Below are 23,748 nucleotides of genomic sequence, written 5' to 3'. Positions count from 1 at the left end.
GCACGCACAACTCCTTTTCTTCTATTTTAATGCCTGAGAAACAAAGTAGGTAGTTTGGAACAGACTAAATGAAATCTAGTCCAGACACATACCTTACAGGAAGCTGTTGGAAAAGAAAAAGCTGCCTGGACCAAAGTAGCTCTTGACAGAACTTTTATTTCCTAATCTCAACTTACACTTTCAAATTCACATACTTTCAAGTCCCACGATTGACGCAATTCTGTATCCGTTAAGTTAGGAAGACAAATGCAATATGATACTGCAAGGAGCTGCTGGAAAAATACATGTCAAATTTGCTTTATCTGCAGTGACATCTCCCCACATTAAGATGGATACCTACTTGAAAAAAGGAGTTTTTAATAGTACCTTCAAAAAGAAGCTGCAGTAGTAGAACAAGTGCAGAAATCAAATTTATATTGTACACATTTTCTAATGTCTTCTCATCACATTTAAGTGTGGAAAGTGACTCATGAATTTCTTTCAAAACATCAGAGTGATTGGTAAGAAGCAAAGTACCAGTCCTAACTTCAAATATGACCTTTCAGCTAATACAAGGCTTGTGTAATTAAAATGAATTTAAAGCTAAAAGCCATTTAGAGATGACACAGCTGAAGAGATACTAATACCTGTTAGTCTAGAAAATCCCCTCCTATAGATAAAATGATTCCTCATTTTACACTTGCCAGATTTGGGGCTTGATTAAGAGTCCTTGCAGCTTTTCATTCCCATGAACTTTCAACTACTGATGCTGTGAAATGGGATGTCTTTTGCCCTACCTTTAGCAGTAGCAGATTATTTTCTTTGCTTGAGAAGAGCCAGAAATATTTTAAAGAACCCACCAGAAACAGAAAAGTGAATAAAGGTTCTAATCTACATCCTGCCTTGAAACAAATTATCATTCTCTGTTTAACATTAGACATATCTATACTCACATCCAGGTAAGATAAACACTACCTGCCAACTTCCCTTGGATTTCTCATGTGTTTTCTAGAAGCAGCTCCTTCATTATTTATTCATTTATAAACGTACACACAATGTTGTCTGTTGCTCAATTACAATGAATATATTTGTTACTGAGAGGTTTCTCACAGTACCTCTAGTACGAGATTTAAAGGCAAACCTTTCCTTTCCTTGCATATTCTCATCTAAGGAAAACACAGTGCCAGAAGGGCTCATGTACAATGTGCAGACTTTACTGTAAAGTGTAACATAGAAGTACCATTTGCTGCAAAAGTGAGGTAAAATGAGTATCTGGAGAGCAGAGGTTATGCTCCTAAGCTCCTAAACTAATGCAACTGCATGGCACACTTTATTTTCTAGTCTTACTGTTGTTTCCTTTGAGCTTTTCAGCATCTGAAAATCCCAGTTTCAGCATCTACTTCCTGCTTTCTGCACAAACTCCAAGTAATAACAATGATCATTTTAGACAGCACTTCTGTACTAATGCCTATGTCTTATCGTGGTGCTCATGTCATCTGTTTGATATCGTATCATTTGATCTTTCTTACAGTGCTAATTAGCATCTTTTGAATCGCATCTGCGTCATCGTGGGCAAGTTCAGAAAACAATACAGAACAAATAAGATGCTCAAGGTAGCTTGAAGCAAGCAGTATGATGCTCTCCTATGAACAAAATATTAATTGGTCTTTAGCTCATCAAAAATTTCAGTAACTTCCAGGTGAGTACTTCCTACATGAGGTTTTGTGGAAAGAAACGTGTATGTGCTATTGCATGTTTTCTTTTTCCATTTTTCAACTTAACAGGTTAGTTTTTATATAAGAAGTTCTGTTTCATTAAGACTAGTTAATTTGGAGATAAAATGAAAAATAGCGTCTTTGGCACGGAAAGAAATTTGGGCACTACGCAGTGCTACTGCTACAGTTCCACTGTCTGAAGAAAAGAGGCTGTAAAGAGAAAGGCTAAGTTGGAGCTAGAGATGGGAAGAGAAGAAGGGAATTGAACTTACAGTAATACAGTTCACAAAGAAAGACATTTCTCTTTCCATTCCCACAAAGAACACAGGCCCAAATCCTCTTAATTTTGTCCCTTCATGTGAGTCATAAAAATTATCATCAACACTGAGAGGCCAACCTGCCTTGAAACCCAGGAGGCATTAGCCACTCCTCCTCCTCCTCCTCCCCTGGATGCTTAAGTGTCATTCCCTTTGTTTAAACTTTATCACATACAACAGGGCATGTTCAGCTCAATTGTCCTACTTACACTGCTCCTGATATGAAATACATCAACACTCTGAATATACTTTTAAAATTGTACTTGTGTGTCTCTCACTTATTTGTAGCCTCTGTTGCAGTCAGTCACTCTCACATGAACTTTCGTACTTACCATTGGAAGGTCTTTGAGAATCTGTATACCATCTCCTGGACCCATATGTGCTATGTGGTTAAAATTAGTTGGGTTAGAAATTAATTTATTTCTCATTTCTGGATCACGTAGCATCTCCCTGGAAAAGAAAATACTTTGTATAGATATTTTGTTGGAGGCGAGGATGGACATTTTTAAAACACATACAGCTTTGATTATCAGCTACTTTTAAATGGAAATTAACTATTTAACCATGTTAGCAGTGATAAACCCTTGCTATCAGCACTGGCGTGGACAAGCTTCCAGCTGGAAGAGAGGGCAAGGGGGCAGAATAAAAGAATGCTGTTTGCAGGCTAACAGCCCACACTCAGCAGTTACTAACATTCAAAGAATATACAACCACTACGAGCTGATAAAAAGCTCTGTAAGATGAGTAATAGCAGAACTCATTTGTGATGTATTACAAAGCGGAGATGAAAATGAAGTACAAAATATGAAAATAGAATTAAAATAATACTGCAGTACCTTTATCAGTCTGTGGTCAGAATTAAAAGCTCTTCAAAATGGCAAGGATGCATTTCAGAACTCAGAATAAATACTATTTTAGAAGACCAAACTGCGATCAGCTCAGAAAAGGCAAGGACAAGGACCAGAATTTTAGCTCCACTGTACACAGCTGTTACTTTTCTTAGAGCCAAAAGGAAAGGAAAGCTGGGAGCCAGCCATCGGTGGAAGAAGTTGGAAGTTAGAAAACTGAAATACTCAGTTCTTGGAGTGTAGCTTAGCACAGTAGCAGGTCATCTTTAGTGAGTAATAGTAAATGGTCAGTAACATCCTCTATGAACACTGTGAGCAGTGCAGACCTATTTTTATTGCCATTTAGGAAAGTACTTGTGACCTGTTAAAGAATTCTATTAGAAACATATCCTGCAGTCCTATGTCCTCTGAAGAGGTGAGTTTTCCGAGATTTATTAACGTTTATGTAGTTAAATCTATAAATCAAAAAAGCAGATGCCTTGGAATACTGCTGAGAGTAGAATTGCCTTCAGGAAGAAAAGCAGAACGAGAGTCTGAAAGTAATTAATCCATATGCATAGTTAGCAACGTAATCTCCTTTTGCAAAGTGTTTATTACAGATCTTTATATATACAGTGTATGTGCACACCTATGTACCTATATACAGTATGTGGAGACATGCATTCCAAATTACAGCTGTTTCACATAATTAATTTGAACTAATAAATACTTGTGTATCCAGTGCGTATCCATATCCAAACTGGTAATAACACAAATTAAACACTGAGGATTAAGGCGGTAGTGAAGAGACAGAAACATCTGAATGGGCATTCCCGAAAGCAACAAATGAAGTACTACATTGGCACCAGCCACCGTCCTTCAGGGCGTACAGGCACGTACAGAAGACAAGTACATGTTGAATACCGACCTCCTCTGCTGCATCCTCTCCTCCTCTGGTACTCTGAATGAATAGCGGCGCTTGTTGTTGATGTTTCGAACCATTTGCTTCCGGCTGTTATCTGATGTCTCAGGAACTACCAGTTCATCGCCCTCTGAAATCAATATAAATATGATGATCCATGAGACACTTTATTACGTATTCATGGAATTTGAATTCAAAGACATTTTCCCCCTCTGGTCTTGCTAGTGTTGGATGCCACCCATTTCCCATCAAACCTGAACAAAGGCTCCTTGATTTATGGGTTTTCATGGCCAGTATCTACTCTGTTACATAGCAACAGACTTAACCCTTCTTCACACACAAGCTGCCACAACTATGTTCTCAAAATACCACTGACGAATTCTTTCAAACAAAACATTTAGGTGGGCAGGAAAGGATCTCAGTCCTCTATCTCAAACTTTCTTTGGCAGTTCTCACTGAAAACCACTAGGAACAGTCTTGCTCTGCCAATTGTCTAGAAACTCAATGCAAGATTCTTTTTCATTCATTCCTTGCTCCAAAGAGACTACTCCTCTTGAAATGTTTGAACACTGATGTAATTTTGGTGCAACTGTGGGAAAAGACAAGATTTTTTCCACATGTGTAGGTCTGGCCAAGGCATCTTTAATAAAGACATGAAACGTATAGCAGTGGTAATCATACAACAGGAGCGTTACTTTGAATGAACGTTGCAACTGCTCTGTCTTGTTTTATATGTATGGAGACTAAAGTTACACTTTATAAGCTTGAACATACCCAACACTTACTGCTCACTGCCAACACAGTTTTTGTATGGAACTGAAATCTGTTCTTCCCTTAAGATCAAGTGGAGATGTCATGAGGTGTGGGATCTACTATGTAAGTTGTTAAAAAAAAAAATATAGCTTTTGATTGTTAAAACAAAGCATCTCCCCTCTCCACCTAAGAGGTTAAAAAAAAGATTAAGGAAATTACTCAGGAGCATGCTTATGAAATGGGCTCTAAAGAAAAAAAAAAAAGGTCAAAAAGATTCATAACAAAAATAGAATTCTGAAGCTAAAACTTCGGCACACAATCACGTGTGGCCCTAATAAAAAGTTGTGAATACATAACATTATATTACTTTATGATCCTTGGGAAAGGTTTGTTTAGGTTAAGTATAGTATTAATTTTAATCTAGTACAGTCAAGATCACTATTAAAGCCTTTAATTGTGCAGGCATTTTTAGATAGCATTCTGGCAGGTGATCCCAGATTTGGAGGGAGTGTCTAGTCATTCTATTTCCAGTCTTCATTCAAGTCTTTACTGAATATTCAAAAGGAAAAAAAACTGTTCAGAGTAGCTGCCTAGCAGACATCATTGCAATCACTGTGGAATCTATAAGCTTTGGCTTTCTCCCAAATTAACAAGTACACACACATTTGAGAGATCACTTTCTACAATGCACAGATCCAGGCCAAAGAGAAATGCTCTTTCTAAACAAAAATTTTTACGATGAAAATTGGCTTCTCTTTACTTACCTGCCATTTTGTTTTTGAAATATATTAATCTAACTGTCTCCAGGCCTAAAAGGTTCAGTGATCCCTCTGTATTCAAGGGTCGTACCTGAAACAAGGAAAATCAGTCCTTGTAATAATAATAACTCACATTTATATATAGTGCATCTTATTCTGAAAGCTCCAAGGTGCATCATAAACACTATAAAAGGAGCGCTGTTGTAAAGCCAACCAGGGAGCAGAACAGCGTCACTGGCCAGAGCAAAGCCTGCTCCGCAGAACTGCAGGCTGGAGGGAGCAGTGTCTCCTATCTCCAGTAACACATGCCTGCTCTCAAGAAAAACAATTGTGAGTCATTAAAGCCACGAAGCAGAGGTAAAAACAATTTTAAACTTCTGTTTGGAGAACGAGTATAGAGGGAGTTGCCTAAAATTCCACTTAAAGCCATAGGATTAACACCATTCCTCCCAATATTTCTGTTAGAAGTCTACTTCATATAAAAATTCAATCTTGTCTATTAGATGCACAAAGTAAACACCTGTGCTTTCATTTTGTGTTAGTATCATGTCACAATTACGCTTTGCAACTTGGTAAGAGTATACACAGATTGCTAAAACCTACTGAGATTTGTGATTTCCAGCTTCCAAATGAAAGAAGCATTCTACTCTCCAAGTCTGCAAACTGTGTTAGAAACATACTCTTCATAACAAATTGCCATTTTTAAGTCTCCTAGATGTAGCAATTCTTGTTGAAAGTAGCTTCCTTCACTAAATGGGCAGTCTTGACCCAAATATTAATGAAAGTACTAAATCACATTCTGCTGTGTAGGAAAAAAATGCTCCAACTGCTTAATAATTCAAAGTTTAGACATCAGAAAGAGTAGAGAAAATTTCCTCTAAAAAGCCAGATTCTTCTTTTCTCCTTAAGATGGTTAATAGCTGAGCACCTTGATCTTTGCATTATTTATCCTTACCGCATTGCCATAATATCCTGGTCTGCATCCAACGTGTGGGAAATTGATAAGCAGAGAGACTGACTGACTAACACAAGACCACAGGGACAATTTCTTGTAGCTCTATGTCACTGGAATGCCAGTTAAAGAAATTATGTTGACACTAATACAAAGTTGAAGTCAGTCTAAACTATGGGAAAACCCCCCACTTTTCTTTTTTCTTTCCAAATACAGCTGAGCAAACACCTCCTAAGCACCAAGGAAGCATCCGTTTTCAAAAACGTCTTCCTCTTGATAAGTGATCCAAACCTGACATCATCCTGGTTTTAATATTTGCACTGGTTGAACCAAAATGTGCTAACCCTATCTGTCTACAATGTTCTCAAGCAGCAGAAGACATATTTTTGAAGGCCTGTTTAGCTATCTTAACATCCACCATCTCCTGGCAATTACATAGACGTGATCAGTCCCAATGAAGTCATATGCAATTAATACCAAGAAACTGCTCTCTACAATAATACCAGTAAGCCTAACATACTCGTGTGCTCCAGATTGACCACTCAACTAAAACAGTGAAACCACATGCAAAACATGCTTCCTATCTTCTATTTCAAACAAAAACACTGGTTTCTTTGCAGTAGCTCCTTTTTTAGTTCAATTATGTTTAAACAAGCAGTTTTAATGATGGCTTCTAATGTGCTTAAAAAACCTGGTATGACTGCAGCAAAGCACTACTGAGTCTATACACATTCTTTAACTGATATTGAAAGAGCAAGTTACCTTTTTGAGAGGAATAGTCTGAATCCACTCCATGGAGTTCACGTCGAAGATATCAATTGCATTTTCACTGTACACAGAGAGGTATGGTGCATTGTAACCTGAGAGGGAAGGATTAGGTATAATGTCATGTGCTTTTAGACAGGGCTCAAAATATACAATTTCTTATGTTTAACCATATTTATTACAAAAAAACCCCACTCCACGATACAACAACCACCTTTGCAAAATGTGTTTTAACTCAAAAGTGACCAAGAAATTTACTCTGAAAGCAAACTGCCATCACAAAACCTAAACCCTCTGTGACTTTTCTTTTAACTTTGTAGAACCAAACTCCTTTTTGAACTACATGGGATTACAGTTTGTTCTGCCAAACACTGATGTGGTTCAAAGGTTTTTTTCTTCTATAAGCCCTCTTTTTAAGAGCTCGTATTTTGTAAATGATGTGGTAGGAAAATATATTGTTGTTATTTAATAACTGTCATTTGAATGAACTGAGCTCTTAGTCTTTGGACTATACAGTAAACGAACATCAGTTGGAACCAAACACCATGACAAAATTATAAAAATCTTCATGTTTCCTTCTAGCTTTAATTCTCTTATTTTCCGGATTATAAAGAGAATTCTTGTGCTACTCATCTGGCGCATTTCCCCAGGATGAAATTTGTTCCACTGAGACCACTTCTAAAGGAGAATTCAGTATTTCCATGTTGGCAACAAGACTGCTATGGTCTGCCAAGATTAACAAGAGCATCCAATTTGTGTTTAAACGTAACAGTTGTTGCTATAAAATATACCTCCATTCTCAATTGGAATAACATCAAGCCACTTGATTAAGGCGATCAAAAAACTTTCACAAATATCAATGACCAGTATAGATGAACTACACGTGAAAATACCTGTTTTTCAATCTATCACAAAACATTTTGATTCATTCATTCTTTGAGTCCATTGCAATAATCACACTCTTGCTTGAAAACCAGAAGCGACACACAGCCTGTGAAAGTTGCTCCTTCCACATTCAGAAGGGGCTTCAAACAAGGTGAAACATTCCTCACCTCTGCAGCGTGACCGTACTGCTGTCGCAATGCGGTAAGAAGGCAGACTATTTTAAAAATGACCGTAAGACTGGGCTCATTCACAGATACTCTGAGGACAAATTTAGTTAATCTTTATCTGTATTCAGAAAGACATTAAAAAGAAGACAGGCATTGCAGGGTGTTTTTTCCTCCAGCTGTCACAAAGATAAAGCCGCAGCTTTGAAAAAATGTGCAATAAATGACTGAAATCTTGAAAAATGACAGTATTTTTCCCTTAAGGTTATGAAATATATTTTTGATACTGCCTGCCATACATTGTATTTTGGAAGGGAAGAGGGAGATAGAGGGGGAAAAACTTAAAAATTGATGTTTTAAAAAGCAAAGAGAGGAGATGCATGAGAAGAGTGTCAACACAAACTCCACAGGAAGAGAGAATGAAGGAGTAAGGAAAGAAAAAGAAAAAAAATCAGTAAGTAGGAATAAACACCATTAGAGAAAAGTAAGTCAAACTACCAGATCCTGATGACTCTGAACATCAAGAAAGCTTGAATCAGAATGCTGAGCCAAAGTATAATCAAATTTTAAGACTTTAAATAACAACAGTCCAGTATCAGCGGTAGCAAATGCACAAAGATCCCATGAGCCTCTGTAGGACCTGAGGCTTTTGGCTGTTTTAGAGCTCAGGTCATGTGTTTCGAAATTGGACATCAGAGTTAGAAATCCTGACCCGTGATTCCTCTTTGTGCTACAGCAGTATAGTTCTGTGACAGAGTTGTCAAAACTGGCATAAATGTGGATTAGACCCTCTGACTATATTAAAAATGCTTACAGAAGCTGAGAGCATTCATTTACCTGCCAGGTAATTATCCTTGAACTTCAATTCCTGTGGATATTAATATAAGCAGTAATCACTTCAATGTGTAATAGCAAGTACACTGACACACATGGCAACTTACAGCAAGAAGATGGAGTTGCAGGCCACATCAATTCTTGTTGTCTAGATCTTCGGCCCTGGCAGTCAACATAAACCCCTACGCTGCTAAAACACAGCAGGTATTCTTTATTTGAGATTTCGACTGCACAGATGGCATCAGTTGGCTGCTGTGAGATAAATGATAGTGTGTGGTCATCTGGATGGAGCAGACTGTATGGGCTGCCTTCTCCGTGAAGGGGATATTTTAAGAAACCTGACTGGTAGCCCACACAAAGACGGTCACTGAAGATTGACATCCACTGGACATTCCCCTGGACTTGGATCTCCTTGATCTTTTTGTGACGTGTCTTACTCTGATTTAGTTCATAACAGAGGACCTGCCTTTTCATAGCTACACACAGGCATGTAAGAGCTCCGTGGCGCACGTGTCCAGAAACTATTGACTGACAGCCTTTTGTCTCTGCCAGCTTATAAAACTCCGTCTCCCTTCCATCCAGGGCTGCCACAGGGAAAAGCCGCACGTGACGGTTTCGTCCTGAGATTACTGCAATGAGCTGTTCATTTGGGATAAGTTCAATCTGATGAACCTTCTTATTGTCACCAACACGGATAATCTCTAAAAAAAAAACCCAAACAAAACAAAAACCCCCAAATCCAAGTAAATAATATTGAAGAGTGAATTGATTAAAACATATGTATTTGTAAAGATAAACTATGAAGTAAACCCAAGAAATCCCCTTTATTGCTTCTCTGCAATATTAAAAAGTACAGAATCAAAACTTGTATTTTAATAATGCCAGATGTGGCAACGCTGGATAGACCTTTGGCTTTTTCTCATCAGAAAAAGGGAGGAGCAGATCCAATGCAGTAACAACCACTGTATTATTTCAGTATTAATTTCAAAAAACAGATTATAGCTGCAAAACTACTGAATAAAGGAAAACTCTTAAAGAACTGAAACATACAATTAAACATGTTGCTTGTTGAATTAGTTTGTTAATTCATTAATTCATAATTAATCTGTCATTACATCTCTTTACAATACTGAACTTAAGTTTTAATTTCCAATACCAAGAAGGAGGTTACAGAAAAGATCGAGCCAGGCTCCTTACTGAAGTGCACAGCAGGAGAAGAGGATAAACTGGTCACCAATTGAAAAGGGGGAGGTTCCAACTGGATACACAAAATGTTTCATTGTGAGAATAATTACACTTTGCAACAGGCAGCCCAGAGAGACTGTGGAACCTCCATCCTTGGGGATTTTCAAGACCCACTGGACGAAGCCCTGAGCAACCTGCTCTGAACTTAGTATTGAGCCTGCTTCAGACAAGGGAACAAAACCTTCAGCTGCATTCCAGGTGCTAGATCTTTGTTACTGGAAAGGATACCCAAAACAGAAAGCACACAGAACACCTTCTTGATTATCTCACGTGGGGTTGTTCAGTTGATAAGGTAGTAAATACAGAAAAATGAAACCAGAGGATATTGAAAGAGAAAAAAGGTTACAAAGTCACTTTCTGATTATTTAATATTAGGGAAATTATTACCAGTTCCTAATCTCTTACCATCTTTGGTGACATGCACAACAAATAACCCTTCTTCATTCCCCAAAGCTATTCTTTCATGGTCTATGATATTAAGAAAAAAAAAAAAGGTTATTTTTCTTTGGAAATAACTTCTTCAGCAATAGTGATAATTCTGATTTACCGAGTTTTTTAATATCTTTAAATAAACAAATATAAAGCCAAATCCAACACATTCATGTAACAAAAAAAACTGGTAACCTCCCAATCTTTCAAATTTCTGAAAAAATAAATCTTTTCTCCTGTTAGTAGAAGCAACACCAAGAAACATCATTTTTAACAAACCATTCAGAGCACTTAAGTGTATTACCGACTTCGAAATAACTGTTAATATCATATTTAAATAATTTAAATAACCCAATTTTAGCATATTTTATGCAGTAGCATTTCAAATTACTAAATCCATTCTCTGCTTTTACATTTTCTCTCTGGTCCCACAAGCAGATTTTATAGTCAGTGATTTACGTTTATTCTATAGTGCTAATTTTGCTCAGTTAAGGAATTATTTTTCTAGGATAACAAAAGAGTAATGTCCAATTCTCAGTCAAAATTATTCATAGTTATGAATATGTGTGAAGAAGGGGAATATTCTTAAAGATCTGACAAAGCTACTGGGTAGTGAATTGCACTTCTCTCAAACCCATACACACTTCCATATGGGATAAAACCACTACCTATTACTCTCTATTCAGTAGATAACATGTATTTAACATGTTTTGCAAAAAAAGCATGCTTTTAGCATACTCATTTTTCTTAAGCGTTTTCTTCTTATTCATTTCATACCTATAATTGCTGCTGACTGTGTTGTTTTGATGAGGGGTAAGGTGCTGTCATAAGCTTCTTTGGGAACATAGACTGAGCGGTCTTTGAGTTTGTTCTTCTTCAAGATCCTATGCAATTCGTTGAGCACTCCTACCCACTTGCTTTTTTCATTCTCACCGTCTGCTAGAATCAGGATTGAACACTTATTACTGGATGCAGAGAGCTGGGAAGCTGTGACCTAGAAAATTTTAAAATACGTATTTTAAGTCATAAGTGATAAAAAATTTCATCATGGTCATTTTTACAAGGGTATCCGATGCCTATAAGTGCCCTTTAATTAGCTCCCTGAACTTGCAAAGGAAATAACATCCTAGCAAGTTGTCAGTGAATGCACACCGTACATCACATGGTGAAACCCTGTACTTCTGGGTTACTAGGTTCAAGACATAATACTTACCCTAAAGATACAGGGGATATCTTTTCGATTTGCATGGATGACGTCTGAGGCCAAGACAGAACTCACTGAGAATTCTTCATCCCTTATGGAGACCACAAACATAATTGGAAAAGAGTTAAAGAGTAAAATCTGTATCTTTGTTTTTTACTTATATTTCCATAGTACCAAGAGCCTTGTTTTGTGAAGGACACAACAAGACAGTACTGAGATCTAATTTCTAAAATGATCCTTTCCTCTTTATCTGCAGATAAAACTCACAAATGCAATGTTGCATATTAATTCCTGGTAAATGTTGATGGAGATAAATCTATTCAAAGTATCTGTTTTTTGTCTGTTTAAATGAAAACCTTTTTAAAAAAATAAAAATAATCAAACTTTAAAAATAATCTTGGACCAAGAACACCTCTCTCCAACTCTTTCAAAAAATCCAAACTCACTAGAAGGTATAAGCTACAGCTGTTTGAGACTTCCTGGATAAACTAACCTACTCCAGAGACGAGCTTTACTTAGTTGTTACGTTAAATGTTCTCAACCGTCACTGAAGTTGGTAGTACTTCAGTAATACTGAAGACGGTGGGAACAAACTATTTAGCCCTTCTGAATCAAAAATTGTATTAGTTTTATCCTATAACAAAGTTTTATCTGTTTTTCAAAACTCTATTTAACCCCAAAAGAATGTATTTTTCTTCTTTATTCATTCCAGTTCTTCTACACAGCTGAACAGATGCATTTTGGCACATGATGTAGTAATGGAAGTTTAAATTAAACTTCTGCTTTTTTCCAGAAAATTAGAGGCTCTCAACATGGATCACAGTGTTTCATAACAGCTCTTGAGCTTGCTTACTGATTTCACAAAAAGGAAAAGCAGAAAAAGTCCTCCCGGTGCCACTGAAAAGCTCCCACTCAGCACCAAACAGCTTACCTCATGTCTATGACCTGACTCACTATCACGCTGGGCTGGGATGCTTTTCCTTCTGCTACATCATATAGGAAGAGTTTAAAATCACAGATCACTGCCAGTGCTCTCTGCCAACCCTTCTTTACTCCAGCTGGTTTTGGTACCTTTAGCAAAATAAATTCTGATCAACTCTCTGTAAGTTTGCATGCAATCAAAAATCAAACATACAGTACAAAAATCAATTCCCTCATCTAGGCTGACAAGCTTTTATTTCAGTGATGACGTTAAGCAACATAAGCAATAGCACAAGTGCGTTAAGAGCATCAAATACAGCTACACAGACACCACAGTATAGTATTTACAAATTTCATAGCACCACAGATTCTTCCTTCTTATTTCACAAACTCATTCAAAGCCATATTAACAAACACAGAGAAAGAAACCTGCCTCTAGTTGGTCAACAGGAACATGGACAAAACTATGCAGAGTAATTTTTTTAGTATTTACACACAAGTATCCACACCAATGACCCTAGACAGCACTAGCATCAACAGAAAGACTCAAAAACCCACAGGCCCTGGAAGATGATCTGATCTCTAGAGATGGACTATTCAAGACCAACTCAAAGTACAACGGCTGACAGAGATGGAGAGCAAATTACTGTTGAAAACGATAAGAGTTGCTTTGTGAAAATTTAGGTCTTAGTTTCCAAACTGTTACCTTAAGGTACAGTTGAATCCAGCCCCCTCCGATGCCCCATTTAGAGTTTAATTCCAGCTCTGGAAAACAACAAATTTAATATAAGCGCCCCAAACGCAGCTACCTGACACTTACTCGGACATGGCCTTCATAAGCTGTTCCTATGCCTTTCTGCGGATCTATTCCCAAAGGTCCCTTAGTCTGTTCAGGAGGGATTGGACATACTGCAGGAGCCTTGTCTGCACAGGTCACATGGCAAGAGAATCCACATACTTGTGAGGAGCAGAAGAAACAAAAAATTTGATGGTTATTTCTTGTTTAATGCAAAAGCTATGATAATGACGATGACATTTATAAAGTAATCCTCTTTTTTTGACCAACAACTGAATAGTTTCACTGAACTTTGCTATATCAAGACAGAAACGTAAGTCTGCGCACAGCAGCAGTTCATGCTTTTATCTGCTCTAAATTTTGATTTTCCCATTTTCAGAGGTGTATGGATACACAGTCTGGTTTCATCCAGGTAAGAAATAGCCTAATCAGAGGCTCATACTGAGATGATCTCTATGATTTTTTTCTAGGCCCAACCCTACTAGTAAACAAAAAGCTGGAAGCTCCTCTAAATGATGAGCATCATTCTGTGTACATAAAAAACCTAGAATAAATTAGTCCTGGAAAGAAGCAAAATTGGTACTGAATGGCAAAGCTGTCTCACATTTTGCCCTCAGTCAGAAAGCAAAGCTGCTGTCAACATACTTGACCATTGACTGTGGCCCCTTATTGCTATTTTAAGTAAACTGAACTAAGCTCTTCTACCACCAACTGGAATAAGTATGTCCCCAGATAACTAGGTAATCTGTTACGTAAAATGTTCAAAGTGGCATCTACTGTTAAAAGACTGAAGCACGAGAATATATTCTGTTATTCAAAATATAAACCGAAGACTCCTGCATTATCACACCACAACATTTACTATGCAGTTTGCATCGTTTAGAGCTCCAGTTCACACTTCCTGCTTTCACAAGTGCTTACCTTCACAAGTACAGCCCTGTCGTATCAAACCAACCATCAGAGATGTGCATTGGTTGCATTTTGTTGGTGTATTAAATGATTTCACTACAAACTGGTGGGCTTTAGGCTGTGAAACAAGAAGACAAGGCTGTTAATACCTGTAACATTTCTGAAGAAGAGTTATTTCTTCACAGACAAAAGAGTGCAAAGGCACACTTAAAAAGGGAGCTTATTTGTGTTTGCTGAAATGAGATCTGAGCTCCTGACACATGGGCTGAAAAATATTCCTTATCAGTAATCACTAGTGATAATTTAAACCACCCTCTGCAAACGAAACCATGGAAACTGGACCTTGTCTCTCAATATGAGTTTGCTTCCATTGCAGATAGGAAAGTTGCCAAAATTATTCCATTACACTCTAGAAGCTGAATGTGTGTACGTATGCGCTTGGTGGGCACCTGGTGGGCAGCCAGCCAAGGTCAACCCACCACAGTATTTTCTAAGCTGCAAATTCAATGTTCCTCTGTAAGGAATGTTGCCTTAGTTTAAAGCAAAATATCAAACTTTGTCAAAATTCTAATTTTTATGCTAGAAAGCATGACAGAGTTCAGTTTTATGGTGTCAGGCACAGGCAATTTCAGAACACCCAATTTAAAACCAAGAGTATAGATGAAGTTGATTTTGAAAGATCTTCTCTTCCTGTTAGTTCTTGGGAACACAGACTACATAAGTGTTTTCATTCTCTCTCCCCTCAAGGATGGCAGTGCTGATGCTATGATATCAAGGCTAAATGACTACATAATGTGGTTGTATGATTCATAAAAGGCCTTATATGAAATCCAGGAAGCTGCTTTGCTTTTCTAAAAAAGCTCCCAGTGAAGTAACAACTGGTAGGTGGAGAAAGGATAAAGCACAGGGTGAACGCCAAGGCTCTCCGAACAACCTGGGTAATGTACACGATCCAAAATAAGACAATTTTGCAGACTACTTTAATGAGTAGGTATATTAAAATTTTATTCACTTTCCTGTTTTTCACAGGATAAGGTATCACAGCTAAGGGCTCAAACTTCATCCATATTTAATGACAGCTTTACTGCTACAATGGAAGCTTTCTGTCTACAGATGGATGTTTTGTTTTGAAACTTGCAGGGAAACGATACTTAGCTTTAAAAACTGATGCAATCATAAAGAAGGTTCTTTAGGGAACATAATAAATCGGAAAGCCAATCGTTACTTACTGAGCAAAATATTTGCAAAAATGAAATGATGTGCCCAGTAAAATCTGTTTCGCATTATTCTAAGTGCACATACAGTATTTTTTTAAAATTTATCTAAGATGCTGCCATCAGAACACTGCCTGCTCAAACTTTTTAGCTTTCCTTTACAGAAATGACGACTTTTGCTATTTTGCAATTTATTAGAAACAGATCTATCAGAAAGACTTTGTTGATTAATTGAAGAAAACTGTCATTTTTTTAATATACAGAAGATTCCTAAGCCACTGAGGCACTTCTGAAACTTTTATGAGAAAATTTTTCCTTTAATAGCTTGTCTCTTATTCCTCATTTGGTTGAATACACACAATTCACGGTGAATTACCATACACTGACTGGCTCATTTGGCCAACGGCAAATTAATGTCAACAACTGATGTAAAATCAGTATTTATGCATGTAAAAAGCCAGTAGACTGAAAAACTGGAATTCCTTCTCCCAGCCCAGTGCTGCAGTGCCAGCTGTAGTGCTCACTCTACGTTACTTATAAAAAAATGCAAATCTACACTTTCATTTGAGGCTTACTCTTTGCCTTTTCTCAAAAATAAGCATCTTATTAGCACACATTATGTGCTAATCAGAGACTGGCCCATAGTGGCATCAGTTTTATTGTATGTAGAGGATAGAGGCAGGTTGGTCAGACAGATGCTGGAAAACGCTCTCTTTCTAGGAAGTCTCTTCTCCTTTCTTCATGTTCTGGTTCATTTATCTCTTTCTAATGTCCAAACTACTGTTTTTCCTATAATCAAATGCCTGTGTGCTGCTGCAGTGGAATGCCTACTACAACTTGTCACACCACATAGTGTAAGAATGAGAGGCTTTAAATTTTAGAAAGCAACCAGCTTGCATATAAACAACCCTTCTAGGCAGTTCTGGTAAGATCACTGTGATAAACAGTTCTCCTGAAGCTGTTGCCCAGGAGTGATATTTTTCCCCTTACTGTATAAGAAGTGTGAACGCTTGACTGAATACCTTTGGTGCAGAGAGTCCCGATCCAATATATGCTGTCCTCATGGTTGGTGTATGAATTGAACGGGGAGGATGATCTGTAACCTGAACATAGCCCCCAAAGGATCAATAAGACATCAAATACACACTATCAGAGATAGCTTGAATAAAGTAAAAAGACTACAATGTCCCACCCACCTCATCCCCAAACATACAAGCAACGAAACCAAACTGATTAACACAGGAAAAGACTCAGAAAACCAAATCTTATTTCTCAGCAAAATGTGCAAGACTCATCTCTTAAATGTCAAAAGTTATTATCTTAAACATTTGGTTGAATCTTTCCTAATGCAAAATAAACAGAGTTAAATTGTTTAACAGGGAAAGGGGATACATTATTACAGTTGCAGAGCCTGGCTAATACTACATATTGACAAGACTTTCAGCAGGACTCCAAAACATGCTCTTACAAACTACAGTATAACATTAACTTCGTGCCAATATTTCTTAAATATTCATGACTGAGGATATGTTATGAAGAGAGACTGTATCTAATAATTGATTCAACACAGTTCCCATCCCTAATCAATTAACTGTATGTGAAAGGAAATGCAACAGTCCCCAAAACACAGTTTACCACTAGAGCAGAAGGCTATTACAAGGTCCTAAATAGTCTCTCTGCAGAAGAGTGACCTTCATTCTAAACAAAAGGATTTGCAATAGCAACTTTTATATGAATGAAACTGTTACTCCTAAAAAAAAGACAAAAATTTTTCAACACTGAAGTACCTCAATTGGTTCAATCTCACTAGCTGTAGAAGGAGACCTTGATCTTGAATGGAGGTGAGACTTACTATCTTCATCCCGTGATGGAGTATTAGACAATGTAAAATTTTCAACTGAGTCAATCTAGGAGAACAATTCAAGAGAAAAAAACAACAAAAAAATAAATCAAAGACATCATTAAAAAAGAATTCTCTACTCTTGCCAAAATAAAATATGGGAGCAGCAGAGAGAGAATCGAGAGGATAAAAATTCAGTTTTAAGCAACTTCCTAATTAAGGTACAAAAATGCAATGAAAATTATTGAATATGAACACGGTTCGTAGCCAAGGCTTCTGCTGAGAGGTGAGCACATGCATAAAAGCTGCTAGTTCAAGGGCCTGGTAAAACACTTGAAGAGACTTGTAATTCAGCATTTTTGAAGGGTGAATATTTTTTAAACACTACTGGGTTTTGTCCATTGGTAGTAGAGATTTGTTAGAAGTGAATTCCCATATAGCCCGTGTAAACCACTGCAAACATATTTAGGAGAAAATAAGGAGAAAAGGCAGAGCAAACATCGTATTTCCTTAGGTTAGTGTTAATCACATTCACAGAGAATTGAGGGGTTTTTTGTACCCTATCTGACTACAAAAACATCCTCACCGGGAATACAGTTTCTTCAAGGGACTATTTTCCTAGTCCTTGATATAAAACGAAACTAAGCCCAACACAGAACTATACTGAACAACAAGGTATATAGGTACAACCAGGTATCTTGGATAAGAAGTCATCTTTTGTCAGCACAACTGAAAAATCAGAGAATGCAGGATTCTTCCTTGAAAACAAGACAACTCCACATCACCGTTTTCTATGTAGATTCATATTTAAAAAAAAAAAATAAAGTGAGATGAAGATGCTTTTCTCCACCATGCTCCATTGCATGCCTGGCTTTTCTGGAGCAATGCTATCATCAGCTCCCCACTGCCAAGGATCTGGCTAGCTTGCACACAAACTAAAATATGCAGCAACATTTACAGAAAGCATTTGAACATTCCAGTGTTTTTTCTCTCATTTGCCATTGACATCATACTAAGAATTCAACAAACTTTTTTGGGAATAAAATATATTGCCAAGCCAATCTAATACATGCATATACAGTCCTGTTCTCCAGAAACTCGGTCATGGTAGTGAACAGGTGCAGTTTTTTGTTTTTCTCCCACTTTTTTTTTTAATAGTAGTGAGTTTACTTTGATGGCTTCTAGTTTTATCATAGCCTTCAAAAAAAATTATCCGGTGGAGAATGCTGATCAGCTTAATCAACTTAGGCAGATTAAGATGCCTGCAAGTATTTCTGTAATGAAAATGGGACATTCTCACACTGTGATACACCTGTTTTCTACACATAGATCATGTGTGTCAAGCATTGAGGCAAAAATCAGCAGTAAAGCAAACATTTTGTGCTCATTTATCAGAAGCAAATAGTAACTGGAAGCTTTACCCAGTATTACAAACCTTGATGCCTTTAAATAGTAAATCCACAGACACATAACATTGTTTCAATTATTTTAAACTTTTTTTTTAATCAAGTCTAAACCTGTGATAACTTGGAGTGCAAAGACTGTTTAACCTTGAAAAATCTACTGTCTTCTTAAAAGTGTTATTAAAAAATAAGCCCTATGAGTAACTACAGGCGAATTTTTCACAGCAAGAAACAAATATTCCTTTTATTCTGCAAGTCAAACTCAGAGATCTAATCTATCATTTCATAACTATTTCCAGATACTCCAAAGGCTTTCCCTTTCAAAGCAGCATCTGCATACCAAAGAATTTTCATGACGCCTCTTAAAAAATTTAGTACAAGCATAATATAAATGATGGAACTTTTCTGGAATGGGCTACAAAGCCTTTGTGGTTGAAGACAACTGCTGAACCAGTAACAAATGTATTTTTACCTTACTTATGAACATAAAAAGCCCACAAAACACACAGACCTGATCTACCATTACCGAATTTGAAGGGAATTTAACCACCACCTTTGCTGCAGAAACAGGGCCTTAAGCTGTATTGCTGCAGTAATCTCCAGGTTCCTTGCTTTAATGAGAAAAACTCAGTACAAAAGCAGCCTGACTCAACTATGGCCAAAACCTTATGTGGACCGTATTAACACAATTAAAATTAGTTTTAAACTAATCCACTGGATTACCAAAAGCATATTTCAATATTTCCTATCGTAATAGCCTACAGGACTGTGCTTAGTTGTGTACACAGTGTCACCTGTGTAGGTCTGAGCCAAAGCTGGCCAGTGTATAAATGCATCTTGAGGAGACATGAACTTCTGAATTGGAGCCACTGCCACCAAAACCAAGCAGTTACTGTAAGCTTGCCTAAGACACTGAGCGGTGTGCTTTGAACTGCATAGGTAAGGTCATTATTAGAGCTGTTGGGCATTATTGCTTATTTATTGCATATTCAATATAAATGCTTTGTATGCTTTCCTATTCCTATCATCATATATATATATAAGAAACAAAAGTGGCAGTATGAGTCTAAAATGGGCATAGCATACCTGGCACCAATTCAGTCCTACAAAGCTTTGATAATACTATGTTTAAAAATCCACCTCGATTTTTGAAACACTATGGAGCTTTCCAGCTTAACAGACTACAACACATCCAACTCTGTTTTCCTTGTACGAATTTTTCCTGCCCTCTTTGATGCTCCAATTTACCCCACTTCCCATTTACCTCTGTACTGTGATATTTTCTATCATTTGCTATGACATGCCTCCCAAATGCCAAACTTCTGCCTTCTATAGGCAATTCCCATAACTCAACACATGCCCTCTGCTCAGGGCAAGGAAACAAACAGGCCCTCATTTGACATTTGCTCGTCTTCCCAACTTGCATCTACCTGATCAGCTTTCACAAAGAATTTTCATATTGAAATGAGAAAGCACCCAAAGCATCTTCTCCAGTTACTGTGATATTCTGCTCATAGGATTACCAAATGAAATACTCTGAAAGCTTCTAGCCCGCAGCTGTAAAACGACAAAAAAGCACAGCAGCAGCAGCAAACCGTAGCAGCAGCACAAGACATGCAGTGAGGTAGATACACAATCCATACGAGAAACAAAGGTATGTACACAACAGGCAAAAAATAAAGGGCCACACAGAGTAGGACAGCCTCTTACACGTCTGCCTTTGTTAGCTGGAATACAGGAAGGAGAGCGCTTTAACAAAGAAAGGAGGAGAATATGTTACAAAACCAAACAGTGACACATACGTCAGGTCAGAATTCGTCGCTCTATATCCCCAGAGGTAGTGTTTAGACACACACACACACACGTTCACTTTTACAAGTATTTTGAAAATGAGATATTCCGGGGCAACAAGAGGAAAGAAACATCTAAAAAAAGAACAGTTATTTTAAAGTCTGTAGTTTTACACTGGACAATAGCAGTGAAACTGCAGACCACGTTACACTAATAAGCATAATTTGCAGTTACCATCTCTGTATTTTGAACAAGATGAATAAACCAGTCTCCTGGAGTTGCAACATGTCTAATTTGAAGTATCCTTAAGAATCAGAATTATTCTAAACTCAATTATGAATGTGCAGGTAGAGTCAGGGCTCTCACCACACACTACTACGGCTTATTCTGGTCAGTATTTAATAATGAGAATTCAGAACACGATTCATTCTGTTGTTATTTACGAAGTTCAGACTTGTTTAGTCTAATCAAAGCCCATGGGGACTGCAGAAGGCAGATTTCAGGAGGATTTAAGAAATCTATTTTTAATTTGTCATGTGCTGATAACAGGGGAAAAGTAATATTTTTTAGCAAGTGGGGAAAATAATTTTGTCAAAGGAAAATGGGATTCCATTCTATTGTGATTAAATAATCACAAAGTCAGCTTTAAATAAAACAAGTTGATTGCTTCTAGTCGCTAGTGAGATACATAAAGATCGACCTGGCAAAAACCCCAAAACTCAACACTTCCATTATCAGACACTTCTAGTGAACACAGGAGACTTAACACCTACATGATGTTACTTAGAGACAGCCTGCAACACACAGGAGCAACAGCGACAAAGATTTAGAAATGAGTACGTTAGTCACTGGGGGTGACTTCCCTCCCCATCAAAATCAGAAACCAGGGACAGCAAAACCCATCCCTACTCCCCTTTGCACCCTCCTGGGTGCACAGGAGATACAAGGATCGCTTCTGAACGCATGGGCTTTTGCAGCTATGAGGATTTAGGCACCAGTTCTGCCAACCTGACCAAGTATCTTTCTGCAGATTTGAGGAGGGACAGATGGAACCAACAGTGACCGCTACTCATCTAAATGGTGAGCTACTACTTTTCTTGCTCAGCATCTGCAGGCTACAGAAGCAGCGGGACATCTATTTTTAGTTCTTTCCAGAAGAAATTGCAAAGTTACCGGTTTCCTCACTGTAACAATTAGAATTAACTCCGGTCATTCACAGAGTGCTATAAACAATTAGCTTTTTTGGATGGCAGACACACAAGACATACCCACCCCTGTGAACTCCAAATATAATCAGTGGGCCAAACTCATTGCTGCTTATACATCTGTATGTTAAATAGACTTCAGAGACCTTGCAAAGAGTGCTATGTAACTGCAACTGCATATTATTTACACTCTCTCTGTCATCCCAAGCACAGAGGCTGGAGAAACAATACAGGCCATCAGTAATATTTACTTTGGGCTCATGATTACAGGAGAGACTTTCCTGAAACCCATGCAATATTGCAGCACTGCAGGAATCTCACCTGAACACTTATTTTTCCTTGGTCTTAATATAAAGAACCCACACACTTCTCAGGTTTGACTGAGCACAGATTAATTCTTCTTGAAATGCTACAAGAAACACTGCCCTTCAAGGTAACTACTATCAAAAAGAGACATTGGAAAGGGAATGGAGGTCACATCCAGTGGGGAAGGTTTTTTATACCCTTATTTTCATTTAAGTCTGCCTAATACATCGATATTGAACCAACTCAATGAGCTAAAACATAAATAACCATTTTGATAATTCAGAGGCTATATATTATGAATTTCAATATAAATGGATCCTCTAATTGTCAAAAAAAATGAAAGATGCAGAACTGACTTTAAGCACAACTCAATTATACCACCTTTCACCTACTAACACAGACATCAGCTTTATTTCTCTTTCTAATAAAGACAGGTAACTCAACAAGTCTTGTATTTGTCTGCAAGGTACTCCTTCCTATCTTTGAACAGGCAACTCTCTTCTTTTGCAGTTTTGCCAGATGAGAAAGAAATCTGCCCTGGTGTTAGAGACATTAGCCTCTGGCCAGTCCAGTCCAGAAATACACTCTTGCCCAATTCAGCTGGGGAAAAAAATGCTCCTGTTGGACTCAGATTGAAGATGTAAGAGGGGAACTTTGATTCTCTGTGTATCAAGTCATTCACATGGAACAATATACACATTAATACCTGGAGTTTTACCAAAGACTAAAATCTGAAAAGATTTGATCTGAGTGGACCAATCAAGAAGAATGCCTTAAAGGACGTACGCCAACAGTTGAAAATTATTCACTTGCATAGATAAAAAAATGTTATTTTGTCAAAATGCTTGTGAAAAAGATATGCTTCCTTTAAAAAAAAAAAACCCCAAAACCCCCCAAAAAACAACCACCAACAATACATACAGAATAAAGTACTGATGTTCTTCAAAACAACTAAGTGGCAACCAGGAAAACTTTCTTGTGGAAAGAGACCTGGGGGTGCTGATTGACAGCCGGCTAAACATGAGCCAGCAGTGTGCCCAGGTGGCCAAGAAGGCCAATGGCATCCTGGCCTCTATTAGGAATAGTGTAGCCAGCCGGTCTAGGGAAGTGATCGTCCCTCTGTACTCGGCACTGGTGAGGCCGCACCTTGAATACTGTGTCCAGTTCTGGGCCCCGCACTTCAAGAAAGATGTTGAGGTGTTGGAGCGAGTTCAGAGGAGTGCGACCAAGCTGGTGAAGGGTCTGGAGGGTCTGACCTACGAGGAACGGCTGAGGGAGCTGGGGTTGTTTAGCCTGGAGAAGAGGAGGCTCAGAGGTGACCTTATTGCAGCCTACAACTACCTGAAGGGAGGTTGTAGTGAAGTGGGAGTTGGCCTCTTCTCCCGGGCAACTAGCGATAGGACAAGAGGGCACAGCCTCAAGCTTCGCCAGGGGAGGTTCAGGTTGGACATCAGGAAGAATTTCTTTACAGAAAGGGTTATTAGACATTGGAATGGGCTGCCCAGGGAGGTGGTGGAGTCACCATCTCTGGATGTGTTTAAGAAAAGACTGGACATGGCACTTAGTGCCATGGTCTAGTTGACAGGGTGGTGTAAGGGCAACGGTTGGACTCGA

The 23,748-nt window shown here is 38.0% G+C and overlaps 1 protein-coding gene across 12 annotated transcripts in view; it reads right to left on the bottom strand.

The window, feature by feature from the left end:
• Nucleotides 1-23,748, bottom strand: part of CDC42BPA (CDC42 binding protein kinase alpha) — a 192,468-nt gene that overhangs the window by 16,449 nt on the left and 152,271 nt on the right. For 9 of the 12 annotated variants that reach the window (XR_011049125.1, XR_011049123.1, XM_068411711.1 and 6 more), the window contains 14 exons: nucleotides 20,543-20,581; nucleotides 17,377-17,496; nucleotides 16,612-16,692; nucleotides 14,388-14,493; nucleotides 13,491-13,627; nucleotides 12,681-12,820; nucleotides 11,759-11,840; nucleotides 11,323-11,539; nucleotides 10,522-10,584; nucleotides 8,979-9,572; nucleotides 6,986-7,083; nucleotides 5,278-5,362; nucleotides 3,767-3,890; nucleotides 2,344-2,461 (listed from right to left, as the gene is read on the bottom strand). Coding sequence is in view for 10 of the 12 variants with exons in the window: in XM_068411711.1 (XP_068267812.1) it covers nucleotides 2,344-2,461; nucleotides 3,767-3,890; nucleotides 5,278-5,362; nucleotides 6,986-7,083; nucleotides 8,979-9,572; nucleotides 10,522-10,584; nucleotides 11,323-11,539; nucleotides 11,759-11,840; nucleotides 12,681-12,820; nucleotides 13,491-13,627; nucleotides 14,388-14,493; nucleotides 16,612-16,692; nucleotides 17,377-17,496; nucleotides 20,543-20,581 (2,004 nt within the window). In the remaining 2 variants the exon portion in view is untranslated. The remainder of the gene's footprint in view (nucleotides 1-2,343; nucleotides 2,462-3,766; nucleotides 3,891-5,277; nucleotides 5,363-6,985; nucleotides 7,084-8,978; nucleotides 9,573-10,521; nucleotides 10,585-11,322; nucleotides 11,540-11,758; nucleotides 11,841-12,680; nucleotides 12,821-13,490; nucleotides 13,628-14,387; nucleotides 14,494-16,611; nucleotides 16,693-17,376; nucleotides 17,497-20,542; nucleotides 20,582-23,748) is intronic. The other 3 variants (XM_068411727.1, XM_068411736.1, XM_068411780.1) reach the window with 1 other exon arrangement.

The sequence above is a fragment of the Nyctibius grandis genome, chromosome 1, assembly GCF_013368605.1.
Source record: "Nyctibius grandis isolate bNycGra1 chromosome 1, bNycGra1.pri, whole genome shotgun sequence".
Lineage (NCBI taxonomy): Eukaryota > Metazoa > Chordata > Aves > Nyctibiiformes > Nyctibiidae > Nyctibius > Nyctibius grandis.
The sequence above is the reverse complement of the archived record's forward strand: the minus strand, read 5'-3'. Positions and strand labels throughout refer to the sequence as shown.